The sequence below is a fragment of the Heterocephalus glaber genome, unplaced genomic scaffold (genome assembly GCF_053883595.1).
Source record: "Heterocephalus glaber isolate CG9 unplaced genomic scaffold, H.glaber_assembly_v1.0 deba00001538, whole genome shotgun sequence".
In the NCBI taxonomy this organism is placed as follows: domain Eukaryota; kingdom Metazoa; phylum Chordata; class Mammalia; order Rodentia; family Bathyergidae; genus Heterocephalus; species Heterocephalus glaber.
The window spans coordinates 27,528,085-27,547,547 of record NW_028258333.1 but is presented as its reverse complement, the minus strand read 5'-3'; the positions used below and the strand labels follow the sequence as shown (position 1 = coordinate 27,547,547).

General features: G+C 35.6%; 1 protein-coding gene and 1 long non-coding RNA gene across 7 annotated transcripts in view; one reads left to right on the top strand and one right to left on the bottom strand.

Annotated features, from left to right (window-relative positions):
* Plcxd3 (phosphatidylinositol specific phospholipase C X domain containing 3) overlaps positions 1-18,536 on the top strand; it is a 203,054-nt gene extending 184,518 nt beyond the window's left edge. Inside the window, exon 3 of the mRNA XM_004848575.3 lies at positions 12,111-18,536. Within this exon, the coding sequence (XP_004848632.1) occupies positions 12,111-12,264 (154 nt within the window). The 3' untranslated portion in view covers positions 12,265-18,536. The remainder of the gene's footprint in view (positions 1-12,110) is intronic.
* Positions 1-19,463, bottom strand: part of LOC110350098 (uncharacterized) — a 147,176-nt gene that overhangs the window by 46,729 nt on the left and 80,984 nt on the right. For 4 of the 6 annotated variants that reach the window (XR_015442252.1, XR_015442255.1, XR_015442250.1 and 1 more), the window contains one exon: positions 2,124-12,282. The exons of the other annotated variants lie outside the window; for them this stretch is intronic. This is a non-coding gene — a long non-coding RNA (uncharacterized LOC110350098). Of the gene's footprint in view, positions 1-2,123; positions 12,283-19,463 lie in introns of those variants that run through there. 6 annotated transcript variants of the gene reach the window in all.

Genomic DNA, 19,463 nt, shown 5'->3' with positions numbered 1-19,463 from the left:
GGGAATTTGTACCTGTACATAATATATGTTGATTTGTATTGTTTCTCATCCCTTCTGCTCCCTTCAACCCATTTTCCATTCCTTATTTTAAAAACCTTAGGTCCCATTATTTCCTTCTATTCTTTTTTCCCTTCTTTCCTTTCTCCCTCCCTCTTCCTTTGCTCTCTTCCCACTTGAACATTTTTTTCCCTATTTCCCAATATCTATTACATATTTTGGTCCTTCCTTATTTACCCTTTCAGTTTCTCACACCAGAGAAACAATGCAATATTTAAACAGGAGTGTCTGACTCATGTCACTTAAGAGTATGATTTCCGGGTGCATCTGTTTACCAAGCAATGTCTCAAGTTTATCCTTTTTTATGTCAGAGGAGTACTCCCATTATATATTTTTTAAAATGCATCTTCTTTATCCATTCATCAGTTGATGGGCATTTGGGCTGTTTCCAGGATTCAGCTATTAAAAATTGTGCTGTTATAAACATGGGTGTGCATATATTACTGTGGTATGGTGCTTTTAATTCTTTTAGGAAGATACCAAGCCAGGAAATAGCTGGGTCAAACAGAACCTCTAGTTTTCATTTTTTGAGGAATCTCTACACTGATTTCCACAGTAGTTGCACCAGTCTACACTCCCACCAACAGAAAAGGATTCTTTTTTCCCACAGCCCCACCAGCATTAGTTATTGGTTGATTTCTTTTTTTTTTTTTAAAGAGTAGGAAATATTTATTGGGATAAAGAAAGCTTCTGTCCAGGAGAGACAGAAGGGGTCCAGAAAGTGGGTTGCCCTCCCACCCCACTTTTCAAAGATGTTTTATACAGCAAAGGCATGTGGTGAGGCGGGTACAAAGTGGAACAAAACTATAAGACCCAGTGGAAATTTACAAAGTGGGCATGAAGTGGGACAAAACTATGACCAACCAATGAGATTACAAGTACAGTCACCCAGGTAGTATTGATTAAATGAGGATCAAATCAAGGAGTAAGTCATGTAGCAAGCATACAAGGATTTTCAGTAAGGGTGGGGGTCAGGGATAGTTCCTGGAAAGGCTGGGTGAAGACCCTGCCACCCCCAGGTGACTGATATCTATTTAGAATATCAATTACTGTTATTCATCTTACATGGGTGTGGTAGTTTCTCTTCTTTTACAATTTTGGCCTTCAGTGAATGTATCTTCACTGTCCTCCATGTTGGCTCCTCCTGGGCTGGCCCTCTCTAACTGCATACAAAATATCTAATTAATTTACCTAGCTGCAATATTCCCCCCTCTGAAAAAGTACCCCTAACTGCTGTGAGGGGGCAAAGGGCGAAGACCAGTATGGCTACTTCTGGCTGAAGAGGGTCGTAGTTGTGATGGGTAGTCAGAGTTACTCTACAGAGAGTCTATCTAAAGGCCCTCAATAGGTGCTAGGCATTGTCATCCTGAGTAGGCTTATAGCTTCAAGTCTGGAGGAGACAAAGCCAAAGAAACAGTTAAGAATACATGGGGTAAATAATAAGGTCACCGGGGTTGCCATAAATATAACCAACAAGTGTTTTTACTTGGGCAAACTAGTAATAGCCTCTACAAAGAGGATAAGGAGAAGGTCCAGGGGACTTCAGAATCCAACATAGAAGTCATATTGTATAGTTTAGCAGTTATGAGTTGTTTACAAGGTCGATCTGGTACATTTCAGCAATTCATTTCTCGATAATAGCCACTCTTTTTGGAGTGAGATGGAATCTCAGTGTTGTTTTAATTTGTATTTCTTAAATTATCAGTGCTGTTGAATGTTTTTGCATATATTTATTTGCTGTTTGTACTTCTTCATCTGAGAAGCATCTATTCATTTCAGATGCCCATTTTAGAATTGAGACTTTATATTTGGGGATGGGTCTTGGGTTTTTTTTTGAGTTCTTCATATATTTTAGATAGTAGTCTTTTGTGTGATGAAGATCTGGGAAAATTGTTTTCCTGCTCTGTGGGTTGTCTCTTCACTCTTTTGGTTGTTTCTTTGCTGTGCACAGACTATTTAATATGATGAGATCCCAGTAATTCATTCTCTGTAGTATTGCCTGTGTGATTGTGGTTTTGTTCATAAAGTTTTTGCCTACACATATGACTTCAAGAGTTCTACCTATATTTTTTTGCTTAAATTCTTTTATTGGTACATTTTAGGTATAAAATACATTTACATTTATCATTGGGTGCTTGTACCTGTACATGATGTATCTTGGTTCTTATATTTTCCCCATTACCTGTGTGCCCTTCCCCCCACTTCCCTATTTACATAGACTTTGTTTCCATTTTTTTCTTTTCTCATAATATTTCCTTTTCCTTCTTTCCTTTCCCCTTCCCCTCCCACTTCCCCTATCCCTTTGGACCTTTTCTTTCTACTCCAAATTATCAATTATTCATTTTAATCTTTATTTACACTTTCAGGTTCTCACACCAGAGAAACTATTCGGAATTTACACATGTGTGTCCTATTTATTTCACTTAAGAATATGGCCTCAAGATCCATCCATTTAGCTATAAATGTCTCTAGTTTCTTGTTATTTATGGCTGAGTAGTATTCCATTTTATAAAAAAGGCACATCTTCTTTATTCCGTTTCCAGTTCATGGGCACATGGGCTGTTTCCAAGCTTTAGCTATTATGAACTGTTCCGCTATAAACATGGGTGCACATATATCACTGTGGTATGATTCTTTTAATTCTTTTGGGAAGATACCCAGCAGGGGAATAACTGGATCAAATGGGACCTCTACCTTAGTTCTTTGAGGTGTCTCCATAATGATTTCCACAGTGATTGCAACAGTCTGCACTTCCACGAATAATGGAGAAGGATTCCTTTCTCCCCACACCCCTGCCAGCATTTATTATTGGTTGATTTCTTGATAGCAGCCATTCTTTCTGGGGTGAGGTGGAATCTCAGTGTTGCTTTCATCTGCATCTCTCGAGTGACCAGAGATGTTGAACATTTTTCATATATTTATTTGCTACTTTTACTTCTTTGTCTGAGAAATTTCTGTTCATTTCAGATGCCCATTTTGGAATTGGGTCTTTGAATTTGGGGGTCTGATTTTTTTCAGTTCTTTATATATTCTAGAGAGTAGTCCTTTGTCTGAGGTACAGCTGCAAATTTTTTTTCCCAGATTGTAGATTGTCTGTTAGCTCTGTTGGTGGTTTCTCTTAAAGTGCAGAAGCTTTTTAATATGATGAAATCCCAGTTATTGATTCTTTGTGCTAGTTCCCGTGCTACTGAGGTTTTATTCATAAAGTCTTTTCCTATGCCAATATCTTCAAGAGTTCTACCTAACTTATCTTCCAGTAAGTTTAGTGTTTTTGTTTTAATATTTAGATCTTGAATCCACTTTGATCTTTGTTTAGTGCACGGTGATAGATATGGGTCTAGTTTTAATCTCTGGCAGGTTGAAATCCAGTTTTTCCAACACCATTTATTAAATAGGCTATCTTTCCTCCAATGAGGGTTGTTGACTCCTTTGTCAAAGATGAGGTGGCTGAGTATGTCTGGAGTTGTTTATGCATCTTCTAATTTATTCTGCTGATCCTTGGATCTGTTTTTTTGTCTGTGCCATGCTGATTTTATCACAGTATCTTTGTAGTATAGTTTCAAGTTGGGTATTGTGATAACCCCTGCCATGCCTCTGTTCTGGGTTCTTGTCTGGGTTCTTCTTACCCAGGAACAAGGGATGTCTTTCCATTTTCTTACATCCTCTTCGATCTCTTTTTTAAGAGTGCTATAGTGTTCAGTTTAGAGGTCTTTTCCTTCCTTTGTTAGATTGATTCCTAGATATTTCATTTTGGGGGATGCTATTGTAAAAGGAATTGTTTCCCTAATTTCTCTCTCAGTGAGTCCTTTATTTGTATATAAGAAGGGTATTATTTTTTGAATGTTGACCTTGTATCCGGCTACTGTACTGAATCTGTCAATTAAGTGTAGAGGTATTTTGGTGGAGTTTTTTGGGTCTTCTATGTAAAGTATCATAGCATCAACAAATAATGACAGTTTAACTTCTCCCTTTCCTATCTTTATTCCTTTTATTTCTTTCTCTTTTCTAATTGCTGTGGCTAATGTTTCCAGAACTACATTGAACAGGAGTGGTGATGGTGGGCATCCTTGTCTTGTTCCTGATTTTAGTGTGAAAGTTTTCAGTTTTTGACCATTTAATATGGTGTTGGCTGTTGGGTTTTCATAGATAGCCTTAATCAGGTTGAGATAAAGACCTTCTATTTCAATTTTCTGCAGCATTTTTTTTAATCACAAATGGGTGCTGGATTTTGTCAAATGTTTTTTCTGCATCTATTGAGATGATCATATAGTTTTTGTCCTTGACTCTGTTAATATAGTGTATTATATTTATTGATTTATGGATGTTGAACCATCCTTGTATCCCTGGGATAAATCTGACTTGATCAGGGTGTATGATCTTCTTGATGACACTCTCTATTCTGTTTGCCAGTATCTTGTTGAGGAGTTTTGCATCTATGTTTATTAGGGGAATTGGCCTGTAGTTCCCTTTTTGGATTGACTCTTTCCCTGGTTTTGGAATCAAAGTAACACTTGTTTCCTGGAATGAATTTGGAAGCCTTGCTTCCCTTTCAATTTCCTTGATGAGTTTAAAGAGTAATGGTGGTAGTTCTTTTTTAAAGGTCTTGTAGAATTCAGCAGTGAAGACATCCAGGCTTTTCTTTGTTGGTAAATTTTATATTACATTTTCAATTTCACACATTGTAATTGGGGTGTTTAGAATTTCTATATCATCTTCATTTAACTTTGGCAATTCGTATGTATCTAGGAATCTGTCCATTTCTTCTGTGTTTTCCATTTTATTAGAGTACAAGTTCTCAAAGTAGGTATTGATGATCCTCTGGATTTTTGCTGGGTCAGTTGTGACTCCCCCTTTTTGTTCTTAATCACATGGATTTGAGCCTTTTCTTTCCTTTTTTGAAAAGGTTGGCTAAGGGTTTATCCATTTTATTTATTCTTTCAAAAAAACAACCCTTTGATTCATGGATTTCTTTTTTATCATTCTCTTAGTCTCCATTGCATTGATTTCGGGTCTGATCTTTATAACGTCCTCTCTTGTATGAGCTTTGGGTTTGTTATGCTCTTCTTTTTCTAGGCACTTGAGGTTCTGCATTAGGTTATTTAACTGAGTTCTCTCTGTTGTCCTAATATGGGCATTTACTGCTATGAATTTCCCATGTAGAACTGCTTTTATTGTGTCCCATAGATTCCTGTATGTTGTACTGGCATTATCATTTACTTATAGAAACTGTCTAATTTCTTCTTTAATTTCCTCTCTGACCCATTTTTTGTTCAGGAGGGTGTTATTCAATTTCCATGTGTTTGTGAGGGGTTTGCAGTTTCTTATGTTAGTGACCTCCAATTTTATTGCACTATGGTCTGATAATATACAGGGGGTAACTTCAATTCTTTTACACTTAATTAGACATATCCTATGAGCTACCATGTAGTCTACTTGGAGAATGATCTGTGTGTAGCCGAAAAGCATGTATATTCTGATTTTGTGGGGTGGAACACTCTGTAAACATCTTAAGTCCATTTGTTCAATAGCTTGGTTCAGTTCAAGAATTTTGTTAATTTTTGTCTAGATGATCTGTCTATTTGTGATAGTGGGGTAGTGAGGTCCCCCACTACAGTTGTATTAGTGCTTATTTGGTTTTTCATGTCCATTAATATTTGTTTTGTATAGTTGGGGACATGCATATTTGGTGCATATATATTTATGATTGTCATCTCTTCCTCTTGGATTGTTCCCTTCACAAGGATGTAGTGACCATCTTTGTCTCTCTTAATTAGTTTTGATTTGAAATCTACTTTGCAAATAAGATTGCTACTCCTGCTTTTTTCTGCATTCCTGTCTCATGGAGAACTGTTTTCCATCTTTTTACTTTCATTCTATGAATTTCTTTTTGAGTTAGGTGTGTTTCTAGTATAAAGTATATTGTTGTATTTTGCTTCTTAATCCATTCTGCCAGTCAATTTCTTTTAATTGATGAATTGAGGCCATTAACATTGATGGTTTTAATTGATAGGTATTGACTCATCCTTCTCATGATGTTTTACTTTTATTGGCTCTTATCTTATTTTTCCCCCTTTCCTTTTAGTTTCTTACCTTGTCTATTGGCTTCCCTTTGTTGGGCCTCATGGAGTTGTGACCTTCATTGTCTTTTTCTAAGTTATTGTTTAGAATTGTTTGAAGTGCTGGTTTGGTGTTCATGAAATTTCTCAGGTGTTCTTTGTCATGGAAGCATCTAATTTCCCCATCAATTTTGAAAGATAATTTTTCAGGATACAACAGTCTAGGTTGGAAGTTATTTTCTTTTAGGGCTTCAAATACTTCACTCCAGGCTCTTCTTCATTTGAGGGTTTGTGTTGAGAAGTCTGCCATGATTCTGATGGGCTTTCCTTTGTAGGTGATTTGTTTCTTTTCTCTAACTGCTTGTAGGATTTTGTTCTTCTGTTGGGTTTCTGGGATCTTGACTGTTATGTCTAAGTGTAGATTTTTTTTTTATTGTGGCTAATTGGAGTTCTATATGCCTCACTTATCTGTATGTCCATTTCTCTACCTCTGTCTGGGAAATTTTCTACTATTACCTGTGAACATTTTTTTTAATGTCAGTTGTATATTCTCCTGTTGTTTCGTGAACTCCTTTTAGTCTTATGTTATTCTTCTTTGCATCATCTAGCAGCTGCTGGATTGATTTCTTGTGGTCCCTTACTATTTTGAAGAAATCTCTGTTTTCATGGTCCTTAACTGCAATCCTGTCTTCGCTATCTGATATTCTATCTTCACATTTCCTTAATCTGCCCTGCATGCTTTCAATGGATTTTTTTAATCTCCTCAATATCCATTTGAATCTGTTTCATAGATTCCATTTCTTTCTTATGCTGGACATTCATGGCTTCCAGCATGTTTCTGAGCTCATCTATTCTTCTTATCTGTTTCTGTTCTACAGGCTGTAATCATGTCTTTCACTCTCCTTACCATCTCTGTAGTTATCTGGGAGATTATTTCTGCTTTGAATTTTTCTAGAGCCTCACTCATCTGTTTTGTTACTTCCTGTGCTATCAGTTCAGGGTGTCCAGGTAGTTGATTATCAGACTTTTCCATCTCATTTCCCCCAGAATTTGCCTTTTGTAGAGTGGAAGTCTGAGTTTGTGCCTTGCTTAAATGTCTTCTCATTTTTTGTTTTTGGTATTGTCCTTGGTTTAATTCATGGGTTGATACTCCGAAGTTGCTTATTGTAAGTATCTTTGTTGCTTGTATTTAGAACCCTTATGGAATGATTCCTTCTCAGAGGTGTTTTCCAGATATAGCTGGTCTTTAGGTTTTGAATCTCTAATGACTCTGAAGCTGTCTCATTTTCATTATACCAGAAAGGACAACTGATTAGATCAATCACAACACATTAGCACAAGTAATACAATCAGCAACACCATAGCATCAAGTACATCTTAGAAAATGACAATTTGTCGTAGTTATAATCTATCACCTTTAACTGTGTGAATTAAATCAAAATCAAGGACCAACCTAACATATGTTTATAGTGAATAAACTCTTCAATATAGCAACTTTACTCTTCAGAATGGGAAGTTAGAAGTTGGGGAGGAAGGGACAGGTAGGTAGAAGGATAGGGGAAGTTTGGCAGTGAGGCCAGAGGACACAGGCGAAAGAAAGAAAAATAAGGAAGAAATATGAATTAGGGCCAGAACAGGAATACAAATGGAGTTGAAGAACCATGTAGCCCAGCAAGGGAGTGAGTGAGAGAGAGAGAAAGAAAAAAGAATGAAAAAAGAGAAAAATAAAAATTTGAAAAGAGTAGAGAAAAATAAAAATTAAAAATAAGAGCAAAAAATACTAATAATAATTTTGAAAATAACAAATAAAAGATACAAATGAGGGGCCTCCTTCAGGGTATGTCTCTACAGTCACAATAGACTATGTGGGCAGCAGTGTGCATATCTAGGTAAATGAGTCTTAGCAAGTCAGTCGTAGACCCGTGAAATTCAGGCAGATTTCTTTCTACAAGTCCCAAGTTGAGCTCCCTGTCCTCCCGCAGGGTTGAAGTCTGCAAGGCTCTACTGCAGGTTCCAGTTGCCCTTCCCCTGAAGATAGTCCAGGTTCTGATGGGAGGTGATGATCCCTCCAACTTACCAAGTACAATGGTCTCATGTGCCTTTATTGCAGAGATTCTCTTCACTTTCCAGTGGGCTTCAGTTTTCATCAAATAGCCTGAGAGAGGGCCTCTAACTGTTGTTCATTTCTGCAGCTCAGGACAATGGCCTTTATGCCCCCCCGTACCTCTGTAGTATGCAGCCAGGTAGCAGCACAGCCAGGCCAGAGATGGCGGGGGGGCAGGGGTTTCAGGTGGGTGTTATGAGCCAGAAGGAGCTGGGCTCCAGAAGCCCACAGGCCTAGCTGCTTGCCGGTGGGCATGACTGAGTTCTACCTATTCTATCTTCTGATTTATTGTTTCTGTTTTAATATTTAGATCTTTGATCCATTTTGATTTTAGTTTATTGCATGGTGAGAAATAGGTTTAATCTTCAGCATGTGGGAAGCCAGTTTTACTAGGATCATTTATTAAAGAGACTATCTTTCTTCCAATGAAGGGGTTTGGCCCCTTTGTCAAAGATAAATTGGCTAAGTGTGTTTAGAGTTGTTTCTGTATCTTATAGTCTGTTCCATTGGTCTTCAGGCCTGTTTTTCTGTCAATAGTCCATAGCATGCTTTCTTTTTATCATGGTAGTATTTCAAATCAGGGATGTGATGCCTTCTGCCTTGTCTTTGTTGCTCAGAATTATTTTTGCTATTCCAGAAAACCTACAAACAAAGAAAACCCCATGTTCTGATGGATTTACTGCTGAATTCTATAAGAAATTTAGAGAAGATCTAATGCCAATACTCCTCAAACTCTTTAATGAAATTGAAAGGGAAGGAATACTCCCAAACTTATTCCTGGAAGCAAGTAATACTCTGATACCAAAACCAAAGAAAGACCCAACCAAAAAGGTGAACTACAGGTCAATCTTTGTAGTGAACATAGTTGCAAAAATCCTCAATAAGATATTGGCAAACAGAATACAGCAAATCATCAAAAAGGTTATACACCATGACCAAGTTGGATTCACCCCAGGGATGCAGGAATGGTTCAACATATGCAAATCAATAAATACACTATATTAACATGGCTAAGGACAAAAACCTCATAGTCCTCTCAAAAGATGCAGAAAAAGTGTTTGACAAGGTCCAACACCCATTCATGATAAAAACCCTACAGAGAATTGTTATAAATGGTCTTCATCTCAATCTGATAAAAGCCACCTAAGATAAACCAAAAGTCAACATCATAGTAAATGGACAAAAACTGAAAACTTTCACTCTAAAGGCAAGAATAAGACACGGATGTCCACTGTCACCACTCTTGTTCAGTATAGTTTTGGAAACATTACCCAGAGCAATTAGACAAGAGTAGAAAAGGAAGAAGTTGAGGATGATATGATACTCTACATAGAAGACTCCAAAAACTCTAGCAAAAGACTTCTATATTTGATAACCAAATTCAATAACATATCTGGATACCAAGTCAACATTCAAAGATCAATAGCATTCCTATACACAAATAACAAGCTCATTGAGAGAAATTAGGGAAACTATACCTTTCACAATAGCATAAAAAATGAAGTTCTCAGGAATCAACCTAACAAAGGAAGTAAAAGGCCTTTACATTGAGAACTACAGTACTTTGAAAAAGGAGATAGAAGAGGATATCAGAATATGGAAAGATATCCCTTGTTTTGGGGTACAAAGAACCAATATCATGAAAATGGCCATTCTACCAAAATTGTAATACAGATTTAATACAATCTGAATCAAAATGCCAATAGCATACCTCACAGAATTAGAGAAAACAATAGTAAAATTCATTTGGAGCTATTTTAATTTTTGAGAAACCTCCATCTTTTTTCCTTAATGGCTGTACTAATTAAATTTCCACAATAATGTACAAGTGTTCATTTTTCTCCACATGCTTGCCAGCACTTCTCCTTGTGTGTGTGTGTGTGTGTGTGTGTGTGTGTGCGTGTGTCCTCTAGGGTTTGAATTTGGGGCCTCACACATGTTAAGCATATGACCTACCTTCAACCATTCTCACTGTAGTGAGATGATATCTGATTGTAGCTTTTATTTTCACTTCCCTGATGATTAGTGATTTTGAGCATAGCTTCATGTATCTGTCAGCCATTTATATGTCTTCTTTTCAGAAATGTTTGTTTAGATCTATTATCTATTTTTAAATCAAATTATTTGTTGTTTTGCTATGAATTTGGATTTTTCATATATGTTTATATTAACCCATTTTCAGTTTTAAAATTTGTAAATGTTTCCTCCTACTCTGTAGGTTGTTTCATTGCTCTGTTGATTTTTTTTTTGGCTGTGTAGCTGTTTTTAGTTTGGTGTGACTTCATCTGTCTGTTTGCTTCCAAACAATAAATCAAATAAATGATATCATTTCCAAAAATTGTCTGTTTTAATATCTTGAAGTGCTTGTCCTACAAAAGTCTTCTAGTTTCTTATTGCAAGTCTTACATTTAGGTCTTTAATCAATTTTATGTAATATTTGTAACTGGTTGGGAGACAGAAACAGAAATTCATTCGTCTACATGTGGATATCCAGTTTCCCCAGCACCATTTATTGAAAGGCTTTCCTTTATCCAATACTCATCTTTAGTACCTTTCTTGAAAGTCAGTTAGTTGTAGACCCATGAGTACTTGTAGCCTTCTTTTCTGTTTCTTGGTCTATGTGTCTCCATCCCCCTTCAATGTCAAATGTTTCCACAAATATCCACTTATCAGTGAGTTCTACTAAATCACTCTATTTTTTATTCATGCATATTAGTTATGAAGATGGGTGGGTTTTATTTTAGTATGTTCATACACACATGTAACATTCTCACCCTCCCCACTCCCCTCTTCTTTTCTAATAGTTTCTAATAATTTCCTTTCTACTTTTATATAATCTCTATTTTTAAATTTTTAAAATATTTTTCAGTATTTCTCATTTGAGAGAAAACATGTGATATTTATTTTCTGAGTCTGACAACATTCCATGCAGCATAAGGCTCTCCAGTTTCATCTATTCTAACAATATATCATTCTTCTTCATACCTGAAATAAATGTATATGCATATGTATAAATATCTGTATGCATGACATTTTCTTTACCCACTCACCTTTTTGTTTAACCCATTCATCTTTTAATGTGCACCTAGGCTGTTTCCATAGCTTAGCTATTATGAATTGTGCTGCAGTAAATATAGTGAACTGTCCTAATTTAAGTTGCAATTTGCACTACACCTCCCCAGCTGCACACTCCAAATCCTCCTTTCTTTGCTCCTTTTTTGTAGTTCTAATTATTCCTTCTGGTCCCGATTTATAATTTATTTATGATTATCGTTTACTTTCTGTTTCTCTTTTTGAGAATGTAAGCTCATAAGAGCAGATATTTTTTGGTTTTGTTCTTCTGAATGTTCCAAGTTCCTATAATCAGGACTGGAACATGGTGCTGGGTTATGGAATTGAAGGAAACAGCACTGATGGTACTATATTACAATTTTCTTCATTGTCTACCTGTCTGCCACCAAACTGTGAACTTCTTGAAGGTGGGGGTGTTTGCTGTTTTGTCTATTTATAACATCTTAATACATTTTCTGAAAATAATGCTTTTACAGTAAATGTTTGCTTCAATTATATGTATTCATCTCTTAGCTTACCACCTCATAGCTTTGCAAGGCAAGCTAGAATACAAAGGCAAAAATGTTGCTTTCTTAGTGGAAAAGCTTCATTATAAACTATCACAGTATCTGAGATCTTCAAAGATGAAGAGTTTGCTCTGGCAGAGTGGCCTCAAAGGCTAAGAATTCACCATTGTACATTTAACTTTTTTCCCTCATCTGTCCTTATATTTGGGAGATTTATTTTAGTAAATTAGAAAACTAAAAGAAAGCTTAAAAATTGTAGAGCTTGAAAGTCAATATTTTGCCATCTGTGACTTCTCTTTTTGTTTTCCTTCTCAGAGCTCTTCCAGCCATGATGCAATGGGTCCGCACGCAGAAGCCAGGAGAAAGTGGCATCAATATTGTCACTGCTGATTTTGTAGAACTTGGCGATTTTATCAGCACAGTCATAAAGCTCAACCATGTCTTTGATGAAGGAGAAGCCAACACTTGATAATACTATTTGGAGTGTCTAAGAATAAGATAGAGAAGACTCATTGTATTAGACATATTATCTATAAACATTCTGATCTTCCTATTCCACTGAGTCTGATGGGATTAGGGCTGGTAGTGGGTGGGAAAAGGGGGAAAAACCATTTCTTCAATGATTATGATCATACTCCGCATTACTATAAATATTTCAATTTCCATTCAATGAGCAAATTCTACTTCTAGTGTTAGGAATACAAATAATAGTGAATTTTGTTTTTCAAGATTAGTCTTTGTAACGTGTAACTCATGCGTGTTTACTTGATTGCATTTTCTAATTACATCCTAGGTCTCCCATACTATTTCCTGTAACTTTTCCACTCCCTCTCTTGCTCATGCTTTCTAATCAGATGCTGTATGGGACTCAAAATAATTGAATGCCCAACATAATGTGTATTACATTGTTATACTAAAAATTATTTGTTTTGTGAGATGTGGTATAATATTCTGTAGTCATCTGCAGTTGGGCAATCATAGCTAACTGTTGGCCATAGAAGATATGCATCAAATCAGATTCCCTACATCAGTAATATTGGAGGCCATAATCAGTGATGTTTGTGTTATATTAAAACAATAGGATTTCACAGTATTTCTATTTAAGGCAGCTATAACTATAGTGTAAAAAAAAATTGGAAGGACTATGAGTGCCAACTCCATAGTGAAAAATGAGCAGTGGGGTGAGGGAGATGGATGCTGTTTTAATTAAGCAACCTCTTAAATAGCAATGCCCTGCAAGTGCCCAGTAAATGACACATTAGAAAAACTATTAAAATCAGAACATCTGAAAAGAACTCTTTCTTTAAGTCCTCTTTAACAATTTTATTTTTTTTCTAAAGAGGGAAAGTAAAAAGAAATAAATGCAAGACCTTGCAAGCTAGCTCTCCTGCCAAATTGGAATTTCCAAATATATAGTTCTAAACCTTGGATTTTGAAGAATATTTTTCAAGAAGCTTCAGGTTTCTAACTTGAAATGAAGAAAGAGGAAGGGTGACAGAAGGAATTAGACCAGTGTTTCTGAAATTATGTCCACAAAATCATAAGGATCCATAGAATATCTCTAGGAAATTCTTGTACTATCTGTGAATGGGGCAGGCGTGTTTAAAATTGGCATTGACTCATCCGTTTTAGGTTTCACCCTCCTCCAGAGACAAGATTAAAGCAGAAGACAAAAGTCTCATACGAAGTTTCTGTGGCCTAACTTTTGATAATCCTGTTCTACAGGAAAGAACAATGATAACAGTCTTGAGTGTTGCATTCCCATAGGTGTCTTTATATTGGATCGCTCTAAAACAGTCTTGGAAAGAGCACAATACCTCCCTTACCTATGTTCCTCGCATGAATGTTGTGGGACATTTATAAAAAATCTATAAAATTTGCTGAAATTTTCATGTGTCATTTTATCCCTATAGTTAAGAATAATCACCTTCCAATAGTTTACTGGAAAATACAGTTCTATGCAAATTGGGACCATAGAGAAATAAAAGTATCCCCATATCTTCAACAATACAGATACTCATTTTCTGAAAATAGCACTTACTAGCAACTGCAGAATACAAATTGTTTATAATGAAGATAAGTTTCATGAAAAGTGTAATATATGTGTAGACGAGGTGCCATGAGAACACACACAACAGATAGGTTTATACATTGCAGTTGTGTTATATATATTTCTCATAAACAATGAAAACATATAGCCACACCTATATAGTCAGACATGAATATACACAAACACAAACATATAGACAGATATAATACAATTCTTTTCAAATGAAAATAATATTAAATATTGTCATATTGAGCCCCTTCAAAATGTACAAGAAGGTGATAAGAGTTATTGAAAATGGGAATCACTGATTACACTAAAATATTTTCATAAAAATATTGTAGCTTTGGTCTTAAATATTCACAAAATATAATTATTTTTTCTTTCCATTTTTCCTTGCCTTGTATTTATATTGTTTATCTCTTTTACCTGCTCTTTACATGTAACTGAAAATGAATCCTTTTAAAAAGATTATGGATTTATTGAAATTTATGCTCTATAAATTTACTTTTGGGTGCAGATTTTCTCTCTATTTATTTTCACCCCTCAGGAGGATCTTTGGCCAAGCATACTTATAATGGCATAAGAATTTAACTTATAAATATGACACAAGCAGATTTTTCAACCTATTCCTGAAAAATGAATACAATATAGCGGTAACTATTTGGTATGTCCTTGAAATTAGATGCTTTCCTATAACATTTGCTTAGAACTGTGTTATACTTGTCATTTGGGTGCTGTAAGGAACAAACATGGTGAAGCATTAGACTGTGCAGTTTCTTAACTTGGGAAAGCTTTTATAGCCATTAATGATATGCAGACAGAGACTCTGTTAGACAAAATCTACTGTATGGTTTCCATGTGGATGTACAGTGCCTACACAGCAGACAGTGAGAGAAAATAGATTCGCCTTAATCTCTAAAGGAGGGCAGAGGTAGACAGGAACCATGAGAACATTCACCAAAAGAGATTGTTTGAAAAGGGAAATGTTAACAGATTCCCCTTGACTGTCTTCTGTTCACTGGCCCTGCCAGAGGGCACACTTAAGAAGTGGACTGTGAGCCTTACATCAAGAAATGGAGATGAGAAATGGTGATATGCAATCAAAACTTGCCCTTAACCTAAGATCCTTTGTCTTGGCTGGGCATTGTTTTTCCAGATTTAGGAGCACAAGGGCTACAAATAGGTCCCAAGATGACAGTAGATGCATCTTGGTGTACTTTTTTGTTTTGCTCATTTCTTAAGACTTTATGTCATAAGTCCTACAAGGCAAAAAAGTAAAATATAGATAGCCTTTACCCAATGTGCAGCAGGAAATCAAAGAAGTGGGTGAAATGAGGAAAAATAAGTAAAGGACATCCTGTATTCAAGTTTGTTTTCCTGTCAGTAACTTTGAAGGACCTATATGGTAAAATCGTCTCCTGCCATTATCATTTATGTCTCTCTTATTACTACATAATCACATGAACATAGAGAATGAGGAGGCATCCTTTAAAAGCCTTAGGATATTCTATACGATGACCTCAATATTCACTTTCAGCCATATTGGGAAAACTCACTTTTCATGGAGCGCCACCTAACAGTGAATGTATTAGAGCATAAAGTGTTTGGCATGATGCACCACACATACACACACACACACACACACACACACACACTATTCAAGTTTAAATTGCACCTAATCATCCAACTTGATTCTGATTTTTTTGTAACTTTAGCTCTTAAAACCAGCATATTCTATTTTAGTAGGCATAAAAATAAGTCAAGTATTCAAATATCTGAGGGGAAAAAATCGCTAGAAAACCAGTGAAAAGTGGGACCATCAGAAATAGGAAATGCTTGATAATAATCTAATTACATTATCAATTACATTCCTCTAGAGAATCTAAGGCAGACTTGAACAAATTATAAACACATATGTAAGTTCACTTAAAAATGTTTAAGTCCTTTGAGGCTCTGCCATGTTTTGGGGCAGGGTTATGTGTTCAAGTTTTCCCATTAAGATTCCAGACTGGAAAGTTGGAAGGCTCAGGAAATGCATGTTTTCATGAGTTTTTGGTTCTACAGTTTTACAAATATTCGATGATATGGTCTTCTAACCTTTGGTTGCTCAACCAAGCAGGAACTCCCTCGGCAGAGTGTTCATATTTTTAATTGCTAAGAGAAAATAATGCAAAGCATCCCTCAGGATATGGTAAATAAGATTTTTAAAGAATTTTATTTTACAGCACTTTAGTCTTTTCAATTAGATTTCAGTGACACTGTGGTGTAAATGCTGTATTTGCCATAACTTACTGGTGGCTCCTGTGTTACATACAGTTTTAAATAATACTCCAAATTGTTTTCCCAATGACAATGATAAAATGTGTAGAATTTGTAAAAGGTGTTGGTTTAATCTGTTGAAAATTGTGTAATTTTTATTTTACTTGTGATGCTATTTTGTAGTTATTAGTTCTAAATGTGTATTTGTATGAGTCAAAACTGTGCTTGTCAGTGGTATGTGTAAGTGTATTGTATCTTATCAAAAATTAAACTTATTCTAAAGAAAAAGGGCACATTATGACTGGCCTTAATTCATTGTCACTTTTAGTTATTGTTGCTACAATTTGGATTTAAAATACATACAGAAATTGCGTTTTTGTTAAAGATGGCTTTAAAAAAATCTTATGAGGTATATGCTTTAGAACTCATCTGAGTTCCTACAAACAAATTGTACAGCTTGTGGAACACCTATGCTTTTCAAAATTATCAAATATCAATTATTAATTTTATCACCATGCAAATAGACTAAATTCGTGTTTGTTTCCATCAGCAACAGAAACACAGCACTGCTAAGGTTGTTCTTTCCAAGATGGAGCTCTGTAATGATAAACGTGGTGTTTTTTGGCTTCAGTGATAAGTTCTCCATGAAAAATACTTCCTCCAAAGCCTCACTTTGGAGAACTGAGTCTTCTGAAGATGAACCACCTTGGTTCTGTGAGTGTCAGAGAAGCTCCATCCGCACGAGGTAGTTCCAACATGGCTCCCTTTTCAAAACCAAATATGAGGAACTCACACTTTTTCTGCCTGCCCCATGTGCAGTGTAACAATAGAAAACTCATGACTAATTCCAGAATTTACACAGGTGATCATGTTTGAAGTAAAAATTCTGTAATTTTCTTTGGGCTTCTTACTTTCCAAATCTTTAAATATTTCTTTTTCTAAGTTAAGGTTACCAAATACAATACAGGACACCAGTGAAATTCAAATTTCAGATAAATTATAGTTTTAGATAATTCTTTTTCTATTTCATCAAACACACACTAAGAATGCCATTGTTCATATAAAATTCAAATGTAAATCAATATATCCTGTATTTTTCTCTAAATCTGGAAACTCGTATGTCCTCTTTATCTTTTTTCAGCTGGGCTACATATAAGAGTAAGATCTACCTCCGCTTTTATATTTCTATGTTGATATGCTTCATGCAAATCTACAGTCCTAATACCCTTTATGAAGGAAAATATTGGTCCATGCTAGTTCCTACAAATTTTTTATGAAGAACCAACTGAAAAACAGGTGGAATAATCAAGCAAGAATCTTCATTAGATTAATTCTACCACATTGAAAATTTCCCTTCAGTGGCCTGTTTTGAGGCCCAGAGTCTCTTCATTATTTTTTTTTTTTTTTTTTGTACCGGGAATCAAACTCGGGTCCTTGCGCTTGCGCAGCAGGCGGCGAAACCACTGAGCTAAATCCCCGGCCCTCTTCATTAATTTTTAAAGTAACATTCCCTAGTAATTGGAACAACCAGAAACATGCTCATACATGAAAGATATTCCTGGAAAGTGATAGTACCTTCTAAACCAGTACCAGGACCTCTTTCAAATTTTAGTTTTGTTTTCTTTCAGAGAGATAAACTACTCCATTACCCCCCTCCCACCATTAACACTTCGTCACAAAATATTCTTGTTAAAAGTAGTCATCTATGTCACTGTGGAAAGTTTGACATAAAAAGGAAGACTTCACTATGAGGAGTCTGGGTATAGGTATAGCCCTGTCAGTTCCTACTCAGAACAGCAGGGGGAGGAGTGGGGACTGAACGGGGTCCCTGACATGAAACTAATACCTGACAGACTTCCTAAAGCAAATGATAATTAGTAACTTTTATTTTTTTATTTTTTCGGTATTGGAAGCCCCAGTATAATAACAATGAGATCTAATGGTGCATTTTAGAACTATTTGCAGAGAACACAACCATGTTGGAATCTCTGACCTAAAATTCACATACTGCTGTTCCCAGCACTGAGTCCTTGATATGGCCTGAATGGTGCATGGAGTTTTGAAACATTTTTGGAAGCTACCTCTTCTCTTGAAATTCTTATGAGTGGTGTAGGAATACCAAAATCCCTTGATAAAATATTTCCCACTCACGATTCCTGCACAAATTTGTGTTGATTTGCTTCATTTCTAGAAGATGAGAATTTGCAAAAACTAGTGACATTTCCTTCATTAGATACCAGAAATTCACCAGAAGGAGATAGATTTGTGCCTTCTTTTTTTAGGATCTGGTCAATGATACTTTAGTAAGTATAAAGGAAATGCATGCCTACAGTCTGTATAGAAAATATGAATTTTTTGATAAGATTGTGTTCTTTATGTAAAAAGTTTCTTTGTATCCAGTGAAATGCCTAATAAAGTCCTAGTAGCAAGTATTTTTATGGGTTTTTTTCCAGTTCCTATTCATCTATGCTTCCTTATGAGCCCCCAAATGGATCTTTTAAATTGGACATGATTCAGAACATCTAAAAAGAAAATCCTTTTTTAAAAACATGAATCATCATATTAGGGATTCCTCCATGACAAATATATGTTTGACCAGTAAAATCAATGCCATTAGTGCTTTAAATATATCAAAGTTAGCTATCTCTGATGTCTGATATACCTAGCTTTTGCTACTATCACAAATAAGGCTAATATCAGTGTAACAGTTCTGTGCTAACATACTATATTATTATTATAAAATACCATCCCAAGTTAAATGTTAGGGTGAAGAAAATCTCCTTTTTCTGAGTCATCCCTGGACTGATGATGCTTGAGACATTATTTCAGAAGTGAAATTGCCTTTTATTGCACCAAATAAATCCTATCTGCTGGAGTTCAAATCATGCTTTAACATAAAATTTAAGCATTTCCCAATATTATAAAGACTGTAGCAAATTTAAAATGGTTCAAGATTATCTTTGGCATTGAACTTGGACATAAGGTCCCCAAAAGCTTCTACGTGACATTCAATGATTTAAATTAAAAAGCCATAATGATTTTTAAACTTATGAATAACTATATGTCTGGAAATAATGTTAACCTGATTATATCTTTGTGTCCTAACATCAGATTTCTATAATTTCATTCAGCAAACATTTGCCATTACTGTGTGGCAGGCTTGCTGTGAAGCACAAAACATTTCTAAAGAGTGACTTAGAAAAATGGATGAAGTACATCTTTTTCAGTGATGTCTTAGTAGATCTAACATTATTACTACTTCTCTCCTTAAGAGAAGTAAATAAGTATTTATTAGGGCCGGAGGTTTAGCTCAGTGGTTCCACCACCTGACTCTCCAAGTGCAAGGCCCCGAGTTCGAT